The 26,611-nt window shown below is 39.7% G+C and overlaps 3 protein-coding genes across 3 annotated transcripts; 2 read left to right on the top strand and 1 right to left on the bottom strand.

Moving 5' to 3' along the window:
• The first annotated feature begins 12,668 nt into the window (after positions 1-12,668).
• myl12.1 (myosin, light chain 12, genome duplicate 1) lies at positions 12,669-16,282 on the top strand. Its single transcript, XM_026292465.1, has 4 exons — positions 12,669-12,794; positions 14,769-14,968; positions 15,303-15,464; positions 15,716-16,282. The coding sequence occupies exons 2-4, from the start codon at positions 14,785-14,787 to the stop codon at positions 15,886-15,888; spliced, it is 519 nt and encodes a 172-aa protein (XP_026148250.1). The 5' UTR covers positions 12,669-12,794; positions 14,769-14,784; the 3' UTR covers positions 15,889-16,282.
• Positions 16,283-17,739: 1,457 nt separating this feature from the next.
• Positions 17,740-21,482, top strand: fastkd3 (FAST kinase domains 3). Its single transcript, XM_026292467.1, has 7 exons — positions 17,740-17,876; positions 18,153-19,619; positions 19,724-19,809; positions 20,069-20,243; positions 20,326-20,395; positions 20,535-20,649; positions 21,016-21,482. Exons 2-7 carry the CDS (start codon positions 18,182-18,184, stop codon positions 21,112-21,114), a joined length of 1,983 nt encoding a protein of 660 aa, XP_026148252.1. The 5' UTR covers positions 17,740-17,876; positions 18,153-18,181; the 3' UTR covers positions 21,115-21,482.
• Positions 21,332-25,320, bottom strand: chmp5b (charged multivesicular body protein 5b). The gene is made up of 8 exons (XM_026292469.1): positions 25,165-25,320; positions 24,415-24,519; positions 24,041-24,087; positions 23,861-23,954; positions 23,679-23,750; positions 22,256-22,364; positions 21,766-21,881; positions 21,332-21,674 (listed from the first exon to the last, which is right to left on the bottom strand). The coding sequence occupies exons 1-8, from the start codon at positions 25,231-25,233 to the stop codon at positions 21,624-21,626; spliced, it is 663 nt and encodes a 220-aa protein (XP_026148254.1). The 5' UTR covers positions 25,234-25,320; the 3' UTR covers positions 21,332-21,623.
• Positions 25,321-26,611: the final 1,291 nt, after the last annotated feature.

The following is a 26,611-nucleotide window of genomic DNA, read 5'->3' on the forward strand; positions in this document are numbered from 1 at the left end:
GAGTTTCATTTCATTAACACAGGGCCCACCAAGGCTTTATCTTGTCACTACCACATTTTCAGTTCTGCTGCTTCCAAAGCTGCTATATTTGTTCTGATCTAAACCTACTGCTAGATATTGAGAAAAATACACTACTGTTAAAAAACACTGTAACTCTGTCCCTGACTATTAGTTGGTTTCAGTGTCCACTGGTAAAAGGCTCAGTCCTAATTTACTAAGCACTGAATCCTGAGGTGTATTCACAGACATACTGCAGCTGGTTTCTTAATTGTTTGCAGTGCAATATATCAAACTATTTTCCACCGCTTTCAACTTACCTGTCACTCAATCCCATGGAGGATGTTGAAGCAAACTCAATGCTAATGTGGAAATATGACAGAAGGACAAACACAAAAGTGTCTGTGTGTGTTTCAGAGGATGAAAGATGATGAAGTCCTCAGCTCTCCCAGAATTCTCTGTTACTTTGTGATGTCACACCCTGTCCACAGTGTTTGGAGTGGAGCTCCTCCCACATTGACACAGATCATTAATGTAGACAGACAGAAAAACAGCAATGGGTATTGACAAAGTTAGTCAGCTATAGATAGATAGACAATAATAGAGAGAGACACAGAACGACAGTCAGACATACAGAAAAGCAGATAAAATACACATATATACACAGAAACACAAATAAAAACATAAAGAAAGAGACAGAAGAAATAAATGGAAAAACAGAGACAGAGAGCAAGAACGAAGGATAGAAAGAGATACATGCAGATAGAGAGTGGCAGAAACACAAATAAAAACAGAAACAAGGAAAAATAGACAGACAGTCAAAGAAATGAAAAACAGAGGGACAGACAGTATAACAAATAACATACACAAAAATAGAGACAGGACGACAGAGACCTAGATAGATAGAAGACAGACAGAAACAATAACGAGAAAGAGAGAGAATTAGACAAAAACAGAGATACAGACAGTTATAAACACACACTGACATCTAAGAATAGACAGAAACACAGAAAATGAAAGTCTCAAATACACTGAAAAACAGACAGAAAAGCAGAACAAAGATATATATTAATACATATCTTGTCAGTGAAGACAACATATTGATGTCTCATTAAATATGAAACATGCTCTGACAAGATCCTTTTACATTTGATTCTTCTAAGGACAGCAATGAGCAAAATCCAACATACTTGATGTAGACCTGTCCTCTCCTGGAAATGTCTCTGCTCCATCTACTCACGCAAACTCCGATCCAGGAGCTCATCTACAGATAACTGGATCTTTCATGGAGGAAGGAGCCATTTTGACCTGTAAAGAGTGTGTGATTCATCTTTTCCAGTGCTCGTTCAGTGAAAAAAGGATCGTCTTTGCTTATTTTGATGGTCACCCTTTATGTTGGTGGCACTGTTGGCACAGTTGGCCAGCTTTGCAAAGCTCATCTTCCCCAGAAAGGCCTGCAACCTCACATCAGGAGGCCAGCCAGGTCCGTTCATGTATCAGGAACTTGACTCTGGAGGATGGAGAGAGCAGAGAGGAGAAGATGAACACAACATGAATTCACATAGCAATGTGTGTCTTCGGCCCTGTGATGGACTGGTGACCTGTCCAGGGTGTACCACTGCCTTCCACCCGAAAAAGAGCTGGGATAGGCTCCAGCAGGTCCCGGTGACCCTGGATAAGGAAAAAGCGGGTATTGAAAATGGATGGATGCATGGAATGTGTGTATTCTGTACATGACACTTGATCTGAGTTTCATTTCATTAACACAGGGCCCACCAAGGCTTTATCTTGTCACTACCACATTTTCAGTTCTGCTGCTTCCAAAGCTGCTATATTTGTTCTGATCTAAACCTACTGCTAGATATTGAGAAAAATACACTACTGTTAAAAAACACTGTAACTCTGTCCCTGACTATTAGTTGGTTTCAGTGTCCACTGGTAAAAGGCTCAGTCCTAATTTACTAAGCACTGAATCCTGAGGTGTATTCACAGACATACTGCAGCTGGTTTCTTAATTGTTTGCAGTGCAATATATCAAACTATTTTCCACCGCTTTCAACTTACCTGTCACTCAATCCCATGGAGGATGTTGAAGCAAACTCAATGCTAATGTGGAAATATGACAGAAGGACAAACACAAAAGTGTCTGTGTGTGTTTCAGAGGATGAAAGATGATGAAGTCCTCAGCTCTCCCAGAATTCTCTGTTACTTTGTGATGTCACACCCTGTCCACAGTGTTTGGAGTGGAGCTCCTCCCACATTGACACAGATCATTAATGTAGACAGACAGAAAAACAGCAATGGGTATTGACAAAGTTAGTCAGCTATAGATAGATAGACAATAATAGAGAGAGACACAGAACGACAGTCAGACATACAGAAAAGCAGATAAAATACACATATATACACAGAAACACAAATAAAAACATAAAGAAAGAGACAGAAGAAATAAATGGAAAAACAGAGACAGAGAGCAAGAACGAAGGATAGAAAGAGATACATGCAGATAGAGAGTGGCAGAAACACAAATAAAAACAGAAACAAGGAAAAATAGACAGACAGTCAAAGAAATGAAAAACAGAGGGACAGACAGTATAACAAATAACATACACAATAATAGAGACAGGACGACAGAGACCTAGATAGATAGAAGACAGACAGAAACAATAACGAGAAAGAGAGAGAATTAGACAAAAACAGAGATACAGACAGTTATAAACACACACTGACATCTAAGAATAGACAGAAACACAGAAAATGAAAGTCTCAAATACACTGAAAAACAGACAGAAAAGCAGAACAAAGATATATATTAATACATATCTTGTCAGTGAAGACAACATATTGATGTCTCATTAAATATGAAACATGCTCTGACAAGATCCTTTTACATTTGATTCTTCTAAGGACAGCAATGAGCAAAATCCAAAATACTTGATGTAGACCTGTCCTCTCCTGGAAATGTCTCTGCTCCATCTACTCACGCAAACTCCGATCCAGGAGCTCATCTACAGATAACTGGATCTTTCATGGAGGAAGGAGCCATTTTGACCTGTAAAGAGTGTGTGATTCATCTTTTCCAGTGCTCGTTCAGTGAAAAAAGGATCGTCTTTGCTTATTTTGCTGGTCACCTTTATGTTGGTGGCACTGTTGGCACAGTTGGCCAGCTTTGCAAAGCTCCTCTTCCCCAGAAAGGCCTGCAACCTCACATCAGGAGGCCAGCCAGGTCCGTTCATGTATCAGGAACTTGACTCTGGAGGATGGAGAGAGCAGAGAGGAGAAGATGAACACAACATGAATTCACATAGCAATGTGTGTCTTCGGCCCTGTGATGGACTGGTGACCTGTCCAGGGTGTACCACTGCCTTCCACCCGAAAAAGAGCTGGGATAGGCTCCAGCAGGTCCCGGTGACCCTGGATAAGGAAAAAGCGGGTATTGAAAATGGATGGATGCATGGAATGTGTGTATTCTGTACATGACACTTGATCTGAGTTTCATTTCATTAACACAGGGCCCACCAAGGCTTTATCTTGTCACTACCACATTTTCAGTTCTGCTGCTTCCAAAGCTGCTATATTTGTTCTGATCTAAACCTACTGCTAGATATTGAGAAAAATACACTACTGTTAAAAAACACTGTAACTCTGTCCCTGACTATTAGTTGGTTTCAGTGTCCACTGGTAAAAGGCTCAGTCCTAATTTACTAAGCACTGAATCCTGAGGTGTATTCACAGACATACTGCAGCTGGTTTCTTAATTGTTTGCAGTGCAATATATCAAACTATTTTCCACCGCTTTCAACTTACCTGTCACTCAATCCCATGGAGGATGTTGAAGCAAACTCAATGCTAATGTGGAAATATGACAGAAGGACAAACCCAAAAGTGTCTGTGTGTGTTTCAGAGGATGAAAGATGATGAAGTCCTCAGCTCTCCCAGAATTCTCAGTTACTTTGTGATGTCACATGTGATGTCACACCCTGTCCACAGTGTTTGGAGTGGAGCTCCTCCCACATTGACACAGATCATTAATGTAACGTATTATACGTCACATACACTGTAGTTTATATTACATATGTAAAAGTTGTATGTTATTTTTACTGCTTATTCAGCATTTTGTAATTTTGTTGATAGAACAGTCTGCCATTATGGTATAGTGTTTGTGTACTTTTGCTGTAGCATTTTGAACGTAATAACCACTGTATGGTAGTTAATGTCCAAAGGGGAAATTCAGTTGGTTTTGTATGGAAACTAATGGGTAATGAAAGTAGCCATTAACAGTCCAGTTCATGTTGGTGAGTCTTCTGCCATTAGCTAAGGTGTTTTAGAGCCTGATGGCAGTGAGGATGAATCCTGTGTGGTTCAGTCCTTCAGCACAGTGAGATGAGTCATCCTCTTTAGGTGCCTCTTTGCTCCATCAGGATGTTGTGAATGGGATGATCAGGATGGTCTCTACCTGAGTCTGAAAAGTCCTGAAATTCACAAAAGCATCTGATTCTGAAGACAAAAACCTGAAAAAAACTATATATAGTTTAACTGCCTTATTGGGAATATTTGAAATAAAGACATCAAATGAACGAAGCTGAACCCGACCAGCAGCAGATCTGTCCCACGAGTAAAGGATGAAATGGTCACATTTTCACACGTCTTATTTACTGTCTTTTTGAAGAGGATTAAACCTCTTTTTAAAAATACAGGATGATAATGATCATTGAATTATCATTAGCTACTGTGTTTTTCCTTTCGGTGGAGAAACATGGAACAGCGTAAACGACACAGTCTCTGACTGACGTGTGTAATAAAAACCCAGGGCAGAAGCTGTGTTGTGACAAGGTCAAAATGCAGCGTTACAGTGAGGGGCTTGTTGGCCGACCACCTAAGCGCCCTGGACAAAAGCGTCTACCAGCAGGATGTGTTGAAATGAAAAGCCAACAGCGACATCTTGTGGGAGCAGGTAATGGGTGGGGGGGAGAACCTAGGATCCTTTAAAAGTAGCAGAACCATTCCACTACATGTAAAAGTCCTGAATTAAAATCCTGCTTAAATTGTACCTAGAGTAAAAAGCAATAGTACTAATGGAGGAAAAATGGTCCCTTAGCCTTTTTTAATATATCTGCAGACATGCATCAGATGCTACAAGATTACATATGTCTGAAGTTTCACAGGACAGGAAGGGGATGAATACTAGTTTGAGAAGGAACTACAGTTGTCAGATGTGGTGCAGTAAAAAGCACAATATTCTTGGTGGCCAAGCGCTAAATTAGAAATTCTCTGGTAAATAAGAACCTATGAGTGTGGGATAGAAATCTCAGCCAAAGAAAAACAGAACTTGAACTCAAGTTACATGTTTATTACCAACACTGAACTAGACAATTACACACTAACTCAATTCACAGGAATTAAGCTGACAACATAATGACACCATTTCAAATATTTAAAACAATGCTTCAACCGGTACATGTGACACCAATCAGTTCTTCAGAGCCATTACTGTCATCATCACCACTAGATGGAAAATTAAACTAACACACCCAAACTGAGTGTAGAACAGCTATTGTCCAGTGGTCTGAATTGTCTGTCTCTGCCAGGCTTGCTGCTCCCATCAACAGAAACCAAGTCCTGGCTGGTACCTCGCCAATTGACCGACACGTACTTACGAAACTGTCAGACATATCCCTACATCAGCGACGCAACATTTTACAGGGGTGGGAAAAGATCCCCTGCTGGGAGGCCTCCCCATGGGTCTGGGAAAGACAGGCAAAGTTGGAGCTCACCAGGCCCTGAGTTTCTGCTTAGGGGTGAAACTTGGCAGAGAGACAACCCTGAGACTGAACCCTCAAGTAAAACCAAGATTATATTTTTATTAAAATTTGGGTAGTGATGATTAACAACAAAACTACTCTTAACATTACAACATAGTAACTCCTGCTTTGGACAATCTCAGTCTGACCATGTCAAGACTTCCCTGGTAATCACTCTCCAGTTTATACAATGAGCAAATCATTATCAAAGTGTTATCAATTAATAGTTAAACAGTTACAATTTAACACATCAGGCAAAGAAAAGCCAGTCTCAAACCAATCTTGGACATACAGAGTCATGAAACCCAAGACTATCACAATCCTGATTTAGGCTGCATATGCTAATGTGGACTAGTTCAGATATTGTAACTAGGCTGCTTACTTTCTAGAACACAAGACAGATGCAAAGTCAGCAGACTACAATACTTCCTTCAGGAGTGTGTCTGAAGGCCCGACCATGATCCAGTGCCAGAAGATGGTGCAGCTAAATTGCTCCACCTGTAGGACATCAGACAGAGAACAAGCAGAAACAGTGTTAAACAGCAAGTGCTTGCAGAAGGCCAGGTTCTTTAGTCTCATGGAAGCCAGACTCCATTTGTGTTTGCTACTCACTGTATTTCCACCTAGAAGATCTTTTAGCTATTTAGTGCAACAACATTAACATAAATTACAGTTCAGGCTGTTACTCACCTTCCTGGATCAGTTTTCAAGGTTCTTCTGAACCTAGATATGGCCTGTTATGTTTCTTTGGCATTCTTTACAGGAGGCAGTTTTGCTTTCAAGACCAAAGGTTGTGGATTTCTGCCATCTAGCAGCCAATATGGCCCAATTGTGTTTGAGCATCTGTATACCTGTAGTATGACAACAGACCAAAAAAAAAAAAAAATGTATCAAAGGATTCCAGATATTTGTAAGAACAAAAGTTCCTTAAACTTAAAAGATAAAGTGCCTTACCCATTTCAGATAAACTTTTGGGGATTCATTTTCCAGGAGGTTCAAGGCATGCTAACATATTTACCTATGCACCCATTTGGACAGACACCTATGTAGATAGTGAGGTCAAAGTTCAAGCATGCAGTGAGGGGGCATTTATAGAGAGCTGGAGTAACACCAACCCAACTACCTCCAGTGCGCCAACAGGCCTACTGGGGTCAAAACAGACAGGTCAGACCTCCAAGAACTACAACAAGTAGACTTAACACTACTGACCCATCCACCTCCAGTACACAAGCACCAACAGGCCTATTGGAACCAAAACAGGCAGGTCAGTCCTCTAAGCTCCACAACCAACAGGCCTATTGAAGCTACAAAAGGCAGACTTAGCATTACTACAGACAACTGGCCTCTTGGAAGAACTGACCCATCGAACTCCAATGCACAATGACCAACAGGTCTATTGAAGCCAAAAATCAGACAAGTCAGACCTCTTAGCACCATCAACACACAACAATCAAGTCAGATGCACTGGAACTGCAACTGGACTTTCAGCATCACTGACTATGTCCAACAAAGACCTATAAGAGCCAAAACTGAAAGGTCAGTTCTCTTGGCAGCACCAGCCCAGCCACTTCTAATTAGTTGGAAGTGAAAAAGAAATATAGATTAGATGAAAATGGAGACATTTTAAAAGTGACAAAGCAATCAACAACTAAGAGATACATAAATGACAAGGCAATTAAAATTACAAACTACTAATTATTCTAAGTGACAGTTGAGAAATGACAAGGCAGTCAAAAACAGATGGATCTTGTTAGTTTTTTTAATGATGTATCTACTCTGACTAACATATTTAGAGCTAATGTTTGTTTTGTTTTAGCTTCCACATGAGAGCCATGTGAAAGTACAAAACATACCTATCATACTTAGGTCACTGCTTTAAATCATTAACCTAAGTTACCCATAGTCATTCTGAAAGACCATGCTAAGTTATGTTATACTAAGACCGACGGGAAAGAGCGTTGTCCAATGGCCCTCGGCTGTAGTACAGCAGGCAGCTATTGGACGTGAACCGTGGCACCATGACTGCAAACCAGGTCGAATAACCATCTACTCTCTGACAGCAGGCGGTTATTGGACGTGACTTGCAGCACAGTGGGCACAAACACAACATACCACTTACCATGTGACAATTACCTTGTCACTCCTACCTCATGTAGATCCATGTTGAAGATCCATTGGATGGTGAAAACATACACGGCCAAGAGAAAGAGTGGCAAAGAAGTGGTATGGAACCCGATAGAGACGTGTTAGGGACGCATCAAAACTGTAGGCACATCACACCTTTTATTTATTTATTATAATGGCATTATGCCTTCATTTCACAGCAGCTGGAACCCAACCTAAAAACTATTAGTACACAAACATTGATTCAAACTGTACAGACAAAACTATGTTGGAGAGAAGACAGGACTAACTACCACAACAACAAGCATCAGAGGCACAATGGCCAAGACAAGACACCTTCCCTATACCTACACAACCAACAACAGGCAGAGAAAGAGAGCGGCACAGTAGTCAAGATTTTTATTTTTGTAATTATCGTTACCACATATTTATTACATCAGATATTTATTATTTTTCAACAGACGGAGAGAGTGGGTGCCCAGCACAGCAGCCATGTTGAACACAGCAGCAGCTATAACACCAAGCACCTAAACACAGGCCTCATTGTGGAACAGTGGCCATGGCTGGACAGATAAAGAAATAACCCTGACCGCAAGTCCTACACACGAACTACTAAAACAATCACTACAGGCTTGGCTTCACTCCGGCACAGGGGCCAGGACGGGAGAGAGGTAGAGTCATGACGGCCAGATATAACAAAAAATGTCTCTGCACTTTGAGCTGCTACATAAACCAAAAGCTCAGGTGCTTTGGGAGACTGGTGCCTGCCGTGTGTCTTTCATGACCAGAACAAAATCATCTTTAAGGTTGATGTGAGCTGTATGGATACTTCACCGAGTCTCTGAACATTAATGTGCTTCAACTAATACTTGACGCTTCAATTTCCTGGCTGTCATTTTTTCTTTTTTTTTTTTTTTTGCATTAAAGGTAAATAAAGTAAAATTGTTTTAACTAAGAAAAATAAGATAAAAATAAGCTTTTTAGCAGACAACTAAATAAAGTTGGATTTTTGACGAATAAAACCAGCACATGTTAAAGTTAGTGGGTCATTGTAGGCCCAGGACAACCGACTGTTGGTGGGCCTGCTATTGGATTCATGGATAAAACCGGTCTCCCTGAGCCGCCACAGTTACTTAAGGACAAGCTCACCTTTGTGAATCAGATTTCAGGGCCCTCATGAATCCACACGTTGCAGACCCGATGTCTGGTCTTGATCCGACGTGTTTTTCAGGAGGCAGTTTGAGCCTAAAGGCCTTGAAGCTCAGTCCGCCATGCGGCCACGCTTCTCTATGTGTTCGAGCGTCACGCACCTGTAGTAGGCCCAGACAGACAAATAATGAGCGGAGGGCTACACCAACAGAGTGTCTTTTCCTAAAGACTTGGTGTCTTACCTTTGACAGACTCTGTGACCATAGTCCTGCAGACACAGCCTGAACTCTGTTCAGCTGAATAATGACGTTTATTCTGCAGGTTTCCCTCGTTTCTGCCTCCGCACCTGCTCGCTCATTTCTTCTTCTTCTTAGTGTTCAAGAACAGGTAGTTCTCAACTTCAAGGCGCTGTTTGCTCTTTATCTGGCTCCAAACCGAACCAAACTGCCGCTCAGGATTTAAAAGGACGTGATGGACGGCCACGCCCACTGCGCACGGCTCCTGGTTGATGATTGGCTCAGTCTTTTTCATAGGCCATTTCCTTTTCCGGTGCTAATTATTCTATCAGATTATTAATAAATTATAAGGGTCGGAAGAAAATAAAATTGGTTGTTATATTTATCAAGGAATCATAGAGAGAATCTGGTAGAGATAAGGTTTCGTTGGTCCCTGTTATGGACTGGTGACCTGTCCAGGGTGTAGTCCTGCCTTACACCCAAAGAAAGCTGGGATAGGCTCCAGTAGATCCTGAATAGGAATAAGCGGGTATAGATAATGGATGAACCCAGTTTATGTCCAATTTCCAGCTCAAAATGGAAAATCCCACAGATCAGTCTTCTTTTCAGTGAGTGAATTATAACATATTTGATGTCATATGCTAAATAAACATTGCAGCATTGATCAGTAATGGCTTTCACTGAACTGCTTCCAGTTTACGACTGAACTGATTTACTTCTGCCGTAAGAGCCTTGTTGTCAGTCCTCTTAGCGCCATTACTGCCTTTAAGTGGCGCAACACATGTACTACACTATGACTTACATAAATTCCACAGGTGACTTATTTCCTATATAAGTGGCACAATGCATAACACAACAGTAACAACCATAAATTCAACAAAATAGCAGTAGAACAACCAAAACAAAAGTTGTAGTTGTAGGGTAATTTTGTAATTTTTTTTAAACTAATTATCTACAAAGAAAAAATACACTGTGTATATAATAAAACAGTTACAGTATAATGTGCCAATCTGGGTTTTCTGACAGCTCATTGACAGCATCGATACCTGATGAAGGTGAGCACAATATCTTTATGTCTCTGTACACACAGCAGTAATCTTGTTGAAAAGGCTCAATCATAAAAAATACCTGAAGCAATGAAAGTGGTTATTGCCTACTAATGAAATTTTATAAAATAAAATGAAATAAAATAAAATAATAATTTATGTTAAAATGGGCCAAATGGTACTTTGTGGACATTTCTCCTGAATAACAGTTCAGCTTTGGCCACCATGATAATTTGCAAAATGAGCAGATCAACAAATAAAAAAACGAATCAATAAAAATCACAACTAGTCTGAGTTTTAGCCAATCAAAGCACTATATTGCACTGTATAGTGTGACGGTGAGCCAACTCCAAGCTCTTATACAAGTGTAATCTAATCTTTTTATTACATGTACAAAAAAAAACCCAAACACACTTGTACTGTAGAAAATCAAGAGTATTTACATACAATACATACACAAACACACCATGCAGTCTTGGTCCCATTGAGCCCTGACCATTTGGATGAGTCCTCTGGGTTTCTGATGAGATTGCCTTTTATTGAACGTCCGTTACCTCTCTCTCACACACACACTATCTGTGAGATTTGTAGTTTGTTTGAGTTGTCTTTCTTCGACAGTCAGCTTCTGTATCCTCCTAGTGTATTTGGTACATGTTCAACTATTTTTCAACCTTGCAAATGATGTGACAGCTGCACAAAAGACAGATGTGACCTGTTTTAACCAGTGAGTCAACAGTTCCATATTGCTTTTGAAGTCCTGGAGCACTAAGCCTCATTTTACCGCAAACACCAGGGTACCAGCTGTTGTCTGACCCATGGATAGTCAGTACCTATTTTTACCCTAACCCTATTAACATTTCCTACCTCGTGGTTATAGTTTATGAAATTCCTATAATTTTTTTCTTTCACTGTTTTCAGCTATGTTGAAGAGTCCTTGAGATAAAAATCATGCTATTAAAATTATAACTATTTTTTTATACAGTAAGTATCATACAACCAGCATAAAGAGATAAACTTCACATGGTACTGTATAATAATACCCAGTTAAACAGTAGTGAAAAGTACATTTATTCCAGTGTCTAACTTACACTTTGAAGTATTTCTAGTTTACTTGAGTATTTCCATTTCATGATACTTTATTACAAAATTAAAGAAGGAAGTAATTATTATTTATTTGATGCCTTGAAATTTTAGAAGAAGAATAATCATTTCATAATTCAAATCAGTTCTATTCTAACCAGCTGCAGTATTAAAGTGTACACATTACTGGGTCAGTAATTATAAGCCTGTAATATAAGTTATCCATACACAGTTAAATATATTAGGTGTGTATTTCCATGGAAGCCCACTATTCATATCTAATAAGGTTTTGACTGCAAGCTGCATCCTACTACCTTCCTAACCCTTTAGCCGACTTCTTCCGCACTGTTGGAATCCACCGCATCCATTAATAAAACCTATTATTTAAAGACACACCCTTTATAATAGAAATAGATTTCTGTGGCTTAACATTCATCCCAGCTCTCCGTGGGTGAGTGTTTAACTTATACAATCTCTTTCTGGTATATGGTGCTATTGTACTAACCGTTATGTCATCTGTTTTTGTCCTCATGGGCTAGGGTCACCATCCCTTTACAACCTCTGTGAAAATATTTTATCTGCACTCAGTGTCTTTTAGTTTAAAGATGATTTTTTATTCTATTCAAAATCTATATTTTACTGTTTTTTCATTTTAATTCTTGCCTATGTACTTTTAACTTGTCTTTTATTTATGTAAAGCACTTTGAATTACCCTGTGTATGAATTGTGGCATACAAATAAACTCACCTGGCCTATACTCACCTATACACTCTTTAAACAAACAAACACATCTGCCACACACATCTGCCTCCCTTCCATGTTAGCACACTAGCTTCATTTACCCGATTTAAAACAACAGCAATATTAAATGCAGGTAAATGCGAGAGTGTTAGCTCTCCTGAACAGTATTGATGATGATGTATTGGGGGTTAAGCCTTATTGTGTTTATTGTGTTTATTGTGTCATTGCACAATGCAAAACAGGATGTGCACTTTCTTCCCTTAAAAGGACACAAGCATGAACGTCACCCAGCAAGGGAGTGTTGTGGAAGTTACATTAACTTTACATGGGGTGTGAACATTCACTGTATAATTTATTATCACGAATGGTTATACAATGTAGTTGTTTTCTAATTTATTTTATCAATAGAAATTCCAGTTTGGCGTTTACATTGAAATAACGCGTTAGTTGTGTTTAAAACGAGTAATAACAGTTTCATGATTGATGATCCCCCCCCATACGCCGAAAATGGTCTGCTCTGATTATCTGTGCGGAAGCCAGTGTTTTTATGAGGAAGTGAAGGGCGGTGGTTGAGAGAAGAGCAGCACCGGGCTAGCTTACAAGTATCGGCTTGTTGTCAGGTAAGACTTAGTTTAATTCGATGTTTCTGTTAGCTACATTATACATACTTTATGAGGATATCATACATTCCCCGCCACTATCAAAACTGTTACGCTGGCTGTGTTATTTTTAGTGTTAAAAACACGGCTAACTGTTAGCTAAAGGCTAAAGCCTCAATAGCTGTCGTAATGACTTCAACCCTTAACCGATTGCTGATAAATGGCAATTTGAGACTTTAATAAGTTACTTGTCATCTTTATACATTAAAAATCAGCGTGTGAGCCGTTTGTCCGGGGATCCTGTTCTCCGATGTTAGCGATGCGCACTAAATGGCACAAGCAAGGCCGCAAGTCATCGAGGCAGTGCAGCGCTTCGTACCAACGGCCCAGGGCTTTGGGAAGATTATAAAGATTATTTCCTGAAGCAAATTGACAAGTGGATAAAAATGAAACTCACGGTTTGCAAAATACGCAACTAAATTTTTAGTTAAAAAAAAAAAAACTAGAAAGCGCATTTCGCTACTGCAGAAAATGCGCGTGAATGCTGAAAGCTGGGAAGAGGAGCCCAGCATCGCTGAAATGCTTTGCACAAAGAGCTGCTTTAAACAAATAGTAGTATACTACTTAAACAAATTTCACCAATATTTCTGCATTGGTGTATGTATTTATTGTCCTTTTTATGGCTTTTATTATGTGGTAGGTGGTGATACCTGATACCTGCTGTCTGTCTGTTTTCAAAGTTATTGGTTTTTAAAGTCCTGATCGGATCTTGTTCTATGAGTACTATCTGTGCTTTTTCTTCTATTGTCTGATGGTTCGTTTTAGTATGGATGCCCACTCTGGATCATCATTCGCACTAAATATTATTGAACAACTATTTTTATTAGCGATTGATTTGTTTTTCTTGGATACACTGATAAACTTTGTTTCTCTGATGGTAGTTTGACCTCAATTACTATCTGTACTTTATGATGACATTTACATTTTGAGTAAAACTTTTATTACAAACTTGAGGATTAGAAACATTTTTAGCACTGAACTATGAAACGATTCAACTAATGTTTACCAGATGACAAATTAATAAACAGCCATCTTGGTAATCAGTTGGATTTATGATTTGCTCTTGTAAGACTTTGCAGCTCTTCTTGTCATTTATTTTTTATCTAATTTGAATTTGAATGTGTCTGTGGGCTTTAGGAATTTGTAATGAGCAGTTCATATATTATATTTAAAATAATTGACACAACTGTTTTGAAACTTCTTACTCATGTTTGTGCATTTTATTTATTCATGCAGCTTTTGAAATAGCTAGTTTTCCCCCATAATAACTTTCAGCCTACATTCGTCTCACCAGTATAAGCACCAGCTCCAGATACTTGCTCAGGATGGCTAAGTCCATTTTCCATTAGCACCATGTAACAAAAACATAGATAACTGTCAACTTAAAGATGTGAGTGCTGGATAGCTCAAGTCTACATTCAAGACATTGCCTGATAAGGGAATTTTCCTGTGGTCTGTGAAGGCAGTGAGCTTATCAACCTAAAAACATGATGAACATTTCCATTTATAGCTCAGTAAGGGACACCACACTGGGGATTCATTGCCAGAGAATTAAATTGCCCTACCTCTAATTCATAGGCACAAATGACAAAATCTTATTTTGAGTAACAGCATGATCTACTTAACCTTCAGCCAGATTGTTTCCCTACTCATTCATGGCTTCTGTCAACTTATGTTTTCTTCTGCTCTTTCTATTGTTAAATGATGTTTTATGTCATTGAGGCAAACATTAGCATTGATCAGAAGCTTATTTCCTTTTTTTCATTGATGACACTGAATGATTTTAGTTAATTTTTAATTACCTGTCATCATCACACAAATATGTCTTAACATTGCTGGTTTTGTTTGACCAACACTCTTTAAACCTAAAATGTTCATCTCAGTGTTTAATACGATATAAACAAGCTTTTATGCTTATTGTTTTTACCTCCACAGAAAGAAAACAGTCAAAATGTCTAGCAAAAGAGCAAAGGGGAAGACCACAAAAAAGCGCCCTCAGCGCGCAACCTCCAATGTCTTTGCCATGTTTGACCAGTCTCAGATTCAGGAGTTTAAGGAGGCCTTCAACATGATTGACCAGAACCGTGATGGGTTTGTGGATAAAGAGGACCTTCATGACATGCTCGCCTCACTGGGTAAGTATGAGTCCCTGAGACCATTTCTACTTCAGAATGAGCTGAAGTTATGTCAGCATGAGTTCAGCGTACTAGACATTTAGTTCAGCACTTCATTCATTTGAGATGAGATCAACTTTATATTATTAATAATCACCATTCATTCAAGTGTGCACTTGTAATGTTTCCTCTTGGAAAACTACGTCTCTAAGCAAACATATTTCAATTTTGACCTGTTTTAAATGTAACTTTATTATTATTATTATTATTAGTAGTAGTAGTAGTAGTAGTGGTTGTAGTAGTTGTTAATTGCCGGACTTAAATTGAAGTGCACTACATCTGTCATTTTATGCAGGTAAAAATCCAAATGAAGACTATCTGGAGGCCATGATGAATGAAGCTCCTGGGCCTATTAACTTTACCATGTTCCTCACCATGTTTGGAGAGAAACTCAACGGCACAGACCCAGAGGATGTGATCAGAAATGCATTTGCTTGCTTCGATGAGGAAGGGACAGGTAAATTCTGACATTTTGGGAACCTAGTGGCATTGGTGGCAAGATAGTATAAAATTGGAAGAGAAAGGTTATTTAAAGAAATCACAAAATAAAAACAAGATGTCTTTGTGTTAAACAGTCCAACGTAATTAAAACAAATTGCTTTTACCAGACAGCAGTTAAATCATTTGCAAGCAAAAGAAAATTCTTCAAATGATTATAGTTCTTATTCAATGTCTCCTTATCTGATATGCCTTTTGTTCATCCCTTAGGTTTCATCCAGGAAGATTACCTCAGGGAGCTGCTGACAACAATGGGTGACCGGTTTACAGACGAGGAAGTGGACGAGCTCTTCAGGGAGGCCCCCATTGACAAGAAAAACAACTTCAACTATGTGGAATTCACACGCATCCTAAAGCACGGTGCCAAGGATAAGGACGATTAAATAGCCATGCCAGCATATTCCTCTCAGCTGCTCCTTTGTCAGCTAGATCACTGTGCTGCATGTCCCAACTCTCCCAATATGAGACCCCCCTTTTTTTTTTAACAAACCAAAGCAATAACTGTCCACTCTCTTGTGAATTTCCAGTTTTGCCAAATTTACGTACACATCTGAGATAAAAAACCATTCTAATAGGTTGTGAAATTATTATTTTTTTTTCTGTTCATTAAAAGATGTGAAGTGGCAGCACCTTGGAAGCTCTAAGGGATGCATCTTTGCTATTAGTGTGATTGGTTTTAGCTGACTTTTTACATTTTATAATAGAAACTTTCTAAATAAAGCTCTCTATTGTGTTGAATTTTGCTGTCTATCATCCATAAATGACAACTGAAATAAGTGTTGTTTTTCTGTCTTTATTTTGACTGAAATGCTTACACCATTTTCCCCTCCTTAAATACTTGTCAAGTATAGACAGGTCTGCTCCTCACACCGTCTCCTCACAAATTCATTGAACATGCACTGACTAGTGCTAGCTGAGGACTTGTAGGCCAAATGCAGAGTTGCAGCCTGCACTGAAAACATTTGCATTTTTGTGGCATAAATACAATGATTACCTGTAGTGGTAACTTGTTATCCAGTCAGTTGCATCATGTAATAAAAATCCTTATCAAATGGACATGAGGACACTGAGTTAAAGACAAGACTGGAAAGGTTAATCCCATCAAATAGGTGTCCAGTTACAGCTGACTCATCAGCTGTGTCAGTAGTTATCACTTACTGAGGGCATGTCTCAACCATTGAAGACAGTGAAGGCGTTAAAAATGCTTTTCAAGCGTCCATCACTATGCACGCTCTGCTCTTAGGGAATTATAGCATAGAGCATTGCATAACATGCATTTAAAAGAAGTGTACAAACATTTCATAAACAGTAACAGCTGTAACCAGCTCAATAAAAGTGATTTTTATATGTTGTTTTGAAACAATTATTTAACAGTGTTTTGCTGTATTTCTTTATACAGTGGATCCTGTTGTGGTCACGGGAGTACTACCAAATACATAAAACACCTGCTGAGCAGCAATTACACATTGAAAATGTTAATGTAGTCTTGTCTTTGTCTCATAACCATAAAACTTTGGAAAATTGTGGCATCTACAAAAAGCTTGGACACCCTACATAGAAGTAAGAATAGCACAGCTTGAAAAGACTTAGTGTAACCAACCAAGAGTCTCACTGTTGGTGATTTATGGTGTTTCACCCACACTTCCTGTGAATCCCCTCAAGAAACATTCTTAAGATGTACCCACTGTTTTTGGTGATATTCAATGTAGTGGACTGAGAGCGTTTACAAAAACGTCTTGCAGTTCAGAATGCATATTAAGCTCTGCTCTGGATCTATGTCTTGTAGTTGAGGTTTAACTTTCTAACCTGCAAGACATCTGGAGCCATAATTTGCTCATAGTTGGTGTAACCCTTAGCAGTTATTGTGTGGGTTGTATTGCCCTCTACTGTCCGAATGGAAACTTTGCATGTGCAATGTGCTTTGTGCTACCTTCCCATTGTCGTCGGACATGTAGTGGTTACACATGAAGCAACAAAATCTCTTAAAAGTCAAGAGATTGTTAAAATTATTTATGGTGGTGTTCGTGTGAAGAAGTTCATCGTGATGATGAGCAATTCATGTCATTTCAGATCAACCTAAAACCCGTGGAACCAGTTTAGCATTTGGTAAAAAGTAGGATTAGAGTTCATCGGTTAACTTTAAAAGAATCAATTAACCTAGCTGAAGCTTCATTTCTGTTACATGGTCAATTTAATGAATGATTTCGACCACGAAACCCTGACTTGATTTATTAGATTCACGAAACTTCCTATAATTGCAAGGTGCCTTGAACGCCTCATGACCCATAGGGAAACACGTTAGGACCTCGTCTTCTCTGCCAGCGGGTTTCTACGTGCACGTCTGGACGTTTGCCGCAGTCACGATGTCCAGGTATGAACCTTAACGAGTTCGGCTTGTTATTGTGTCTGTCTCAGTGTCAGACCTGTAGAAAATATAGAACCAGAGCAGAAGTGCCAGTGTTTGTGCTAACGTTAGTCAGGAAGCTAGCAGCTAAGAAGCTAACGTTAGCTAACAGCAGCTCTCAAGGTTGGAGTAATGAAGGAGGCAGCTGAGGCTGTGGTTTTATTTGAATTTACCGACATAGTTTGAGTTTGTGCCTTTTGGGAGCGCGTGTAAACGCTGTGTACCTGTCGTTTCTGAAACCAGCTCACTTTGAGGAGTCCTGGAGAAGAGCCATGTCTCTAAAGCTGATCAAGAGACTTCCGCTGCTCGGGCATGTCCGGATTCAACTAGGACCTGTCTGCCCCATGACCAAGCTCCTGAGTACCAGCAGTGCAACTCAGTCTTTATGTAAAACCTACAGGCGCATCAGTAGAAGTGGCTGCAGGAATATCCAGCCAGACCCCCGGATCAGGAGCCTGACCACCACCGTTAGGGAAGCGTCCTTTGTTGTCAGCAGCTGTGTGGGACTCCACAGAGATTCATTTCTTCAGTTCCGTCTGTCCCAGTTGCATCGACCCACAGCAGATGAGGAGCAGGCTTTTCGAGAACGTCTGAGGAGCTGCTCCTCATCCCGGCAGGTCTTCAGGCTGCTGTGCTCAATGGAGATCTTGTCTGACAGCATGGCTGCAGCAGCACTTCACCGAGTGGCCGACCTGGAGCAGGAGGGAAACTCTCTCAAGGACCCTGCAGTGTTGGAGGAGGACACCATCAGAGCTCTGTGCTTCCAGCTGGAGCAGGACTCTGGACGGTTGACTGATGGTGGGCTGGTATCAGCCCTCTTGGCCTGCACACGTCTCTTCTTAGATCCCTGGAGCACGCTGATGGTGCGGCTGGTGTCTGAGAGCCAGGAGAGGTTGGACAGGGGTCAGATGACTGTAGGTCAGCTGTGCACGTTAGGCCAAGCAATGCTGGCCATGGAGGGTCCTGGCAGTGCAATGTTTGGGCAGGTGATGGAGGAAATACAGAAGCAGGAGCCTGCCCAGTGGAGCGTAGCGGACCTCATTGCTGTTTATAGACTTCTGCAAGGCAGTGTAGGTGAAGATGGAAAATACAGGGACCTGCTGAATGCCATGCACACCCAAGCTGTGACAGTCACATCCCGTATGGACCCTGCTGCTGTCAGCATGGTGCTCAATGCTCTTGTGACCCTGAATCAGATGCAGGCCATGCCTCTAGTAATTAATCTGTGCAAGCAGGCTGTGCGGCATGTACCACACTTCACTGATGAGGAGCTTGACCTTGTGCTTGGGGCACTAATGCACTTTGGTCACAGCGATCGTTATTTTGTTGAGGCGATGGAGAGGTACGTGCCCTCAATGGCCTTCACCTTCCATCCAGAGACAATTACCAAGGTGATGCAGTTTTTCAGCCGAAGGAACATCCTCTCCACGACTGTGTTTGATGCTGTTGCTGAGAGCTTTGTGTACCGAGCAGATGACTACAGCACCAACCAGGTGACCAGACAGATCATGGCTTTTGGGAAGCTAGGATATCTTCCGCCCAACGCTGGTGAAGTGTTCAGGAAAGTTGAAAACATCCTGCACACACGCTTTTCACAATTCCGAGCTCGAACACTGCTGAACCTGCTCCACTCCTGCATCCTGGTGGAGAGGTTCCCGGTTAACTTTGTTTGCAAAGTCTTCAGCAGTTATTTTCTCCAGCAGCTACAAGGTAAAACATTCAGTCAGACACCCACAGGTTGTATGTGTGCCAGAAACTGTTAGTTGTCCAATGTTGGCATTTTTCCATATGTTTTGTTTATCTTCGTGTGGTAGAGCAAGACACAGACATGGACCGGGTTGTTCTGGCACAGCTGACACAGCTCTACATGACTGTGAAGTTGGAGTGTCCTTTCTATGAGGTGGAGTATTTAAAAACAGGTCAGGGATTGAATACGTTTAATATGAGGGCAGTCCAGCTAAATGACACGCCCTCTGGCTCAACATGCCATTGTCATGTGAGGATCAGTGCATTCCTGTTATCTGTGGTAAACCCACACCTCGTCAGCTTGCTGGGTTTGTCTAATAAGTGTTTTGTAATTTGGCTTGAGAAAATCTACAGTATAATTGGAAACAGCAGTCGTCTTCACCTGCTCCCTTGTTTTCTTTTTTCCCCCTCAGGGTCCCAGGCTCCTTCCACCGTACCGTGTTAAGTCTTTCCTCATGCCTCGATACTCTCTGGAAACACCAGTCGATTTACATCTGTACAATTCTGTGAAAACTGGACTGATTGATTTGCTTGGGGCTCGTTCATACTTTGGATCTAAAGTTTTGACACCATACTGCTACACACTGGGTAACACCACAGAACTATTTATCTCCCACATACTTCCTGCAGTTCACTGTTTAAAGGCGTAATATTTTTCCTGTTCATGTAGATGTGGAGATAAAGCTTGATGAAGAGGGATACGTTCTGCCTGCAAGTCAAACTGACGACATATATAAGAGGTAAAGTTTTTTATGCATTATACAAGGTTGCACAATAAAAATGTACTGAATGTAAAATTCAAAGTTCATGTTTAAAAGCTTGAAACTCAGAGCGATTTTAGCAGCAGTTATACATTTTAGAGTTATATGTGTGTTGCAGGATCGCTCTTTGTATTGATGGACAAAAAAGGTTTAGTACAAATACAAGGCAGCTACTTGGAAAAGAGAGCATCAAGCAGCGACACCTGAGGCTTCTAGGATATGAAGTTGTTCAGGTTAGAACAAGCTTTTGCTTTATAAGGCATTTTCATCTGCTCACATGTGTGATCTGTGTATTGAAAAGTGGCAGTAGAGATGGCAGTTTCTTCACCCAGGATCGACCAGTTTTGAAGTCATTCAAGACGAATATGTCATGTTACCATTTATTTTTTTCTGCTACACATTTTGCCAGCAGTCATTGCACAGCCATTGTGTTGCAGCATATTGAAATGTTTTTTTTCCCAGTGGTACTGAAAACATTTTGATAATTTGATGTCACCATCTCTATGTGCCACATATAATAAAATATAAAATATGTAGTCTGTTAACCTGGCTAGAAATTTGTTTGTATGAAATGACTGAAATATGTTAATTTTTTCCAGATTCCTTACTATGAGTTTGAAAAACTGCAAAACAAGACCAGTGTGGTGGAGTATCTGCATAAAAAAATCTTCCCTCACACTTACAGACTGAGCTGGTGATGGTAGAAACAACACAATGCAGTGTTGTGACATGGATGTGACATTTGAAGTCTTTACTTGCTGAGTGTTTTATCAGCATTTATTTTTGCTGGAAAGTCATTGCCTAATGAAGGTGCCTAACTTATTGATCTTTGACTTCCACATATATATCTTGACAAATAAAGTGATTTAAAAAAAAAAAAACCTTTGAAATATTTGTGATTTATTGAAGGCAAAGTACTGTTTGAAAAATATAATTTATTCTTGCCAAAAGAGCACTGCAGAAACTGTACAAAGTTAAGAAGAATCCTAATTTCAATAACTAGCTCAGATATATATGAAGCTTGTTCATAGAATAATTGCAACTTTTAATAAAGAAACCTGATTTTACACTCTGGCTTTCCCCACTCATTGGACAGAAGATGCTTGGCTTTCAGTACAACCACAGGGCCAACGAAGTGTCAGTTGGATAAATAGAGAAAAAGGCAATGGTACATGTAAAACTAGCACTTAGTGTTTTAACTGCTCCTTTATGTAGCAGGAATCTGAGGAAGGCCAAACTCATCCACCAGAACACCATCCTGAAACACAAAAAGGAAAATGCTCATTCATGAAAACTGCAAAATGCAAAAATCTGTCAGTAATACTGGCAGTGATATTAAACTGAAATACCTTGTTAGTTGACTTGCTGCCAGGCACACCTTCTGGGATGGAAGGAGCTGTTGAAGCCTCATCCAGGTAAGAGCTGTCGTCATCCATCAGGAGCTCGTCGCCCAAAGCATCCAGCTCTGTGAAAACAGCATCAAGCAGACATGACAGCAAATGACACCCACCACTAGCAGCTTGTGTGTAAGTTCTCAATGATAGTATGCTTTTTATTAGCCTTGAGCAATTAATAATTACTGGAATTTCAAAATCATCAAAGTAAAATGAGCAAATATGTATTTTGAGTCTTTAAAAAGCATGACTTATGAAAGCCTTATTGTATTTATCCAAAAAAAAAAAAATCACAAACACAATGGGAAAGATTAATTCTAGTGGAAGATGGTGCTATATGCAGTATCATCTCTTTATAAGCTGTAAGCTATAAGTTTCTTTTGTACTGTGGCCTCTGCATTAAACCAAACATTAAAAAATTCTGGCTTAGCAGTGTCTTCCTAACCTGCTTCCAAGTCATCCTCATCAACATCAGGTGTGCCATAGCTTCTGCTCATGGCCTCCTGGATCTCATTGGCATCCTCCATCATGTCCTCAAGCTGATCTTGAATATCCTTTATATGAAAGAAAATTAAAGAGATGAAAAAAATTTGGTTTAATCCATCTACTGTGTAAGAGGGTTATTAAGTGTGTGTACAATACATCTTTTAGATGCACTGGGACGGATCATCAGTGATGTAATGTGGGGTCAATGGGTGTTTCAGTCTTTCAACATCAGACACCTACACCCAGGCGACCTAGGGTTGATCAGACCCCAGCTTGCGTCCCAGCAGCAAAGCAGTTCTCTTCAGGGCAGGATGCTTTGAGCGATAGCGACCTACTGCGAGGGCAACTACCTAGCAGAGGTCCTAAGGAGCCTCTTCCTGAACATAGCTGGCATGCAGGTGTCTCACTTTTGCCCCACACATGGAGGTTGGGTAGGCTTGGTAGGAACCGGATGCGATGGAAGTCAGCTTGCGTAATGTTTGCCTAGATGATCTTGAGCTGGGGGATAATCTCCCATTTTGACGCATGTGCCTCACCGTCCTGCTCACTTTCTCTTCTTCTACACCTGCTCAGACCTCTTCCTGGATTAGCTGGTGTCTCTTCTTTCCCTAGACTTTGTCAACTTGGGTCTTTGGGCAATATCCCAAGCCTGCTCTCCCGGTTGCTAAAGTCCCAACCAGCTTTTTCAGCCTCAGCTGTGACTCCGCCAACTCCACAGTTTTCTCTGCCCTCCACCCCGTACCTGTTCTCACATCGATGCCGGCTGATGACAACGTCTGGTCCCAGAAGTCTCTGTACTGCTCTGTACTGAAGGGCTTCTCTTGTGAGTGCCACCTTAAACTTTTCAGTGAGACCACTGAATGGGAGTTGCAAGATATTACTGGCTCATCCATTGTAACTTGCTTCTCGAGGCCTTGCAATATCCACCTCCCCCCCTGGGATCAATGTTGTTGTAACAGTCAGATTATCCATGAATGCTCTTATCGGGGGCTGCACATTTGGTTAGAGGGCCTCTACATTCCACTTCAGTTGAATCGGCCACCATATTGATCACCAGGGCAAAAAGACAGATGGTGCAACCCATAATTTCTTTTTCCAGCTGATGCTGGATGTTTCTGACCCAGAGGTGACTCTCAGCCTGAGGTTCTTAAATAATCCAGGATCAGCTGTACAACAACTAAATGAAGATCATTGCAACTCAAATATTTTCTTATCTATTATAGTAACTTCTTGACTAAGACAATGTTGAGAGCGGCTTCCTCTGACATAATACAGTAGTGCAGAATGCTATCTTAGAAGAAAAACATGGGGCCAGTGTCTTTGAATATATTCACAGCTATCTACTATGGCATCTAAAAAGTAAACCTACAAAACATAAATACCTCAATCTTATCAATGTTCACATTCTTGTATGCTTTCTTCATGTCTTTGAGGCCGACTTTCATGGCATCAACCTAGAAACAAAAAAAAGATGTTAGTATCAAACCATGTTGTATTCTGTTACTGTCCTTTTGAGAAGGTAAAAATCATGCCTAGTATATCAATTGATAATTTTGTCTCTTACTGTGGTTTTAGTGTCTTTAAGGTTCTGGATTGTGTAGTTTGCTTGTTCCATGTTGAATGACTGCTGCATGAGGTTATCTCTCTGGCCTTCATACCTGTAGAACACAAATATAAAGTTAGGCCTTTGCAGTATAGCTGCATAATATTACATGGTTAGTACCGTAGTAAAAAAAATACTTACATTCTCTTCTGTTTCAAAACTCTCATGGCTTTTTGCTTGACCATGTTCTAGAAGATATTGAAAATATTTAACACATTGCACACATTGATAATTTATAATAACTAAAATGAGGCTATAGTACAGTAGGACTGGGTATTATTGTTTTAGTGCCAACCCAAATTTGTCAAGCATAAAAAACTTTAAAATACAATGAAGTGGCAATGAATAACTTCTTATATCCTAGTTTTCAATTGTAATTACAATTTTCCCAATTTTAGACCATTTGCTTCAGGTCAGGTTCTTGTAATGTATTATGTACTGTTTGATGACGTCTTTTAAGGGGTAAAGTTCAAATCTAAATCTAAATCACCAAAGCATTGGGCAATCAATATTACCTTTGAAGGCCCATCTCTCATCTTTTTCATTTGATCCTTGTATTTCACCAGTTCAGCATCTAGCCTGGCAATCTTCTTGTCAATCGACTCCGTCCGGGAATCAACCTTAAAACACAAAACAAGACATCAACTTTTGTGGTACAACTGATTTAATGACTCATCTTTATAGAAGCGTTTTAAAATAAATAGTCCAGTTTAACTAATGGATATATATATATATATATATATATATATATATATATATATATATACACATGTATATATGTATATAGGATAACTGATTATTGGTATATATATATATATATATATGTTTCCTCGTGTTAACTCCGGGCAGAGAATAGGTCTGCCCAGACAAACCAACCTGTATAACTGGTTTCACTGAAGGAATAACATGGTTTCTGTTGAACTGTCATATGGCTCAAATTCCTGCTCAAAAATCACACAAATCTGATTCAACCAGAACACACAGACCAAATGTTTTGTTTAAATACTTTTACTTCCTCGACAGACATCATCAGTGGATAGTTTTTGGTGAAAACGCCTGCTTGGATAATACATCGATAATCTAATCATCACGATAATAATTCATTTCTGTGCGAGTATTTTTGGCTGATTCTGACAAAATACTAGTTAACCACGGCAAACTCCGGCCTCGCTTCTCTTCGTAAAGTTGGCTAACAGTGACTTAATGCCAGCTAACTTACTTTGTTGGAGTCAGAGTTTAAAAAGTTATTATAAGATCGTACTTACGCTTCCTATGCAGTCTGTGAGGTTCGGTGGGGGACCCTTAGGTTTTCCTCTGCCAAATATACGATTCATTTCGGCGAAATTAAGGCTCAAAGTGAAGAAGAAAACGGCTTCGCTGTTTACCTACAGTCGGAGCAAACACCCGGAAGAAACTTTGAGATGACGTAAGGCGAGTCACATGATTACCGCACGCCTAGCCACACCCTCCAGGGGGTTTGCTGATGTCATGTGTTTATTTGTAAACAACGAAGCCTTCTTAAGGGCTCTTTTAAGTGTTTTTGTTGATGTGCTTCAAGTTCAAATATTTTCCTTTATCTGTTGTGAAAATATCCATAACACACCTACTGTTTATTACTGAAATACTGCTGTGTTGATTGGTGTGAAGGCTGTGGAGTGGACAAGTATAGTAAAAACATTAAAGTGCTTGTTAAAGTGAACAGCAAGATGATAAGACTGCAACAGACTGATACAGTTGTGTTTAAGTCTTATCAGTCCTGATCAACATTTTAAAAAGCTGTTGAGAGGGGACACAACATCTTGATAACTAAATAAGTACATAGTTTAAAAAGTTAAATTAGTTAAATAATAATTAAAAAGTAAATAAGTCTAAATAAGTTGATCAGAAAGGCAAAATCTGTTGTTGGACTGGAACTGGACAGTCTGGAGGCTGTGGCAAAGAAAAGGATGGTGGAGAAAATCAACTCCATACTGGACAATCCTGTCCACCCACTTCATGAGGAACTGTGGCGAATGGGAAGTTCATTCAGTCACAGACTAATTCCTCCTAAAGACAAGACAATAATACAATATAAACAATAATGCACGCACAAACACAACTTGTTTTCTGTTAATCACAAGCACTGACATAGATGACTGTCATGAAGCTACTGCAGACACACTGTACTTTTAGTCATGTCATTTTCTGTCCTCTAGAGGGAGCTGCAGGTATACACTAAAATAATAAAAGCTTTTACAAAAGGATCTAGACCTCACACTGAAAGTCACCTCCGCTACAGAAACTACAGATAATAAAAAATGTTTGTCAAACTCTGACATAAACAATAGTTTTATTACTATTATTATTACTGAGAACAACATTAATGCATCACTACGAAGAAAAGGGATTCAATGTGGACTTTTTACTTACTTTAATATTAAGCACTTCACACACAGGATGTTTAGATAAACATGTCTCCTGCTCAGTTGACAGCAGACAAAACCAGTACTGAGCTGCAGATTTAAACAATAAGCACAAAAAATAAAATGTCTTGGTCACAGTAATGGTTCTTTGAACAATTTCTCTTATTTCATTTTTTAAATTCTATTTATTTTATGTATTTATTGTACATTTGGTACATGTATTTTTGCAATATTTATTATTTATTTAATATTTATTGACAATAAAAAACATTTATCTCAAACCTAAAAAACCTGTGTTTAGGTGATGCAA

This window comes from Mastacembelus armatus, chromosome 20 (genome assembly GCF_900324485.2).
Source record: "Mastacembelus armatus chromosome 20, fMasArm1.2, whole genome shotgun sequence".
Lineage (NCBI taxonomy): Eukaryota > Metazoa > Chordata > Actinopteri > Synbranchiformes > Mastacembelidae > Mastacembelus > Mastacembelus armatus.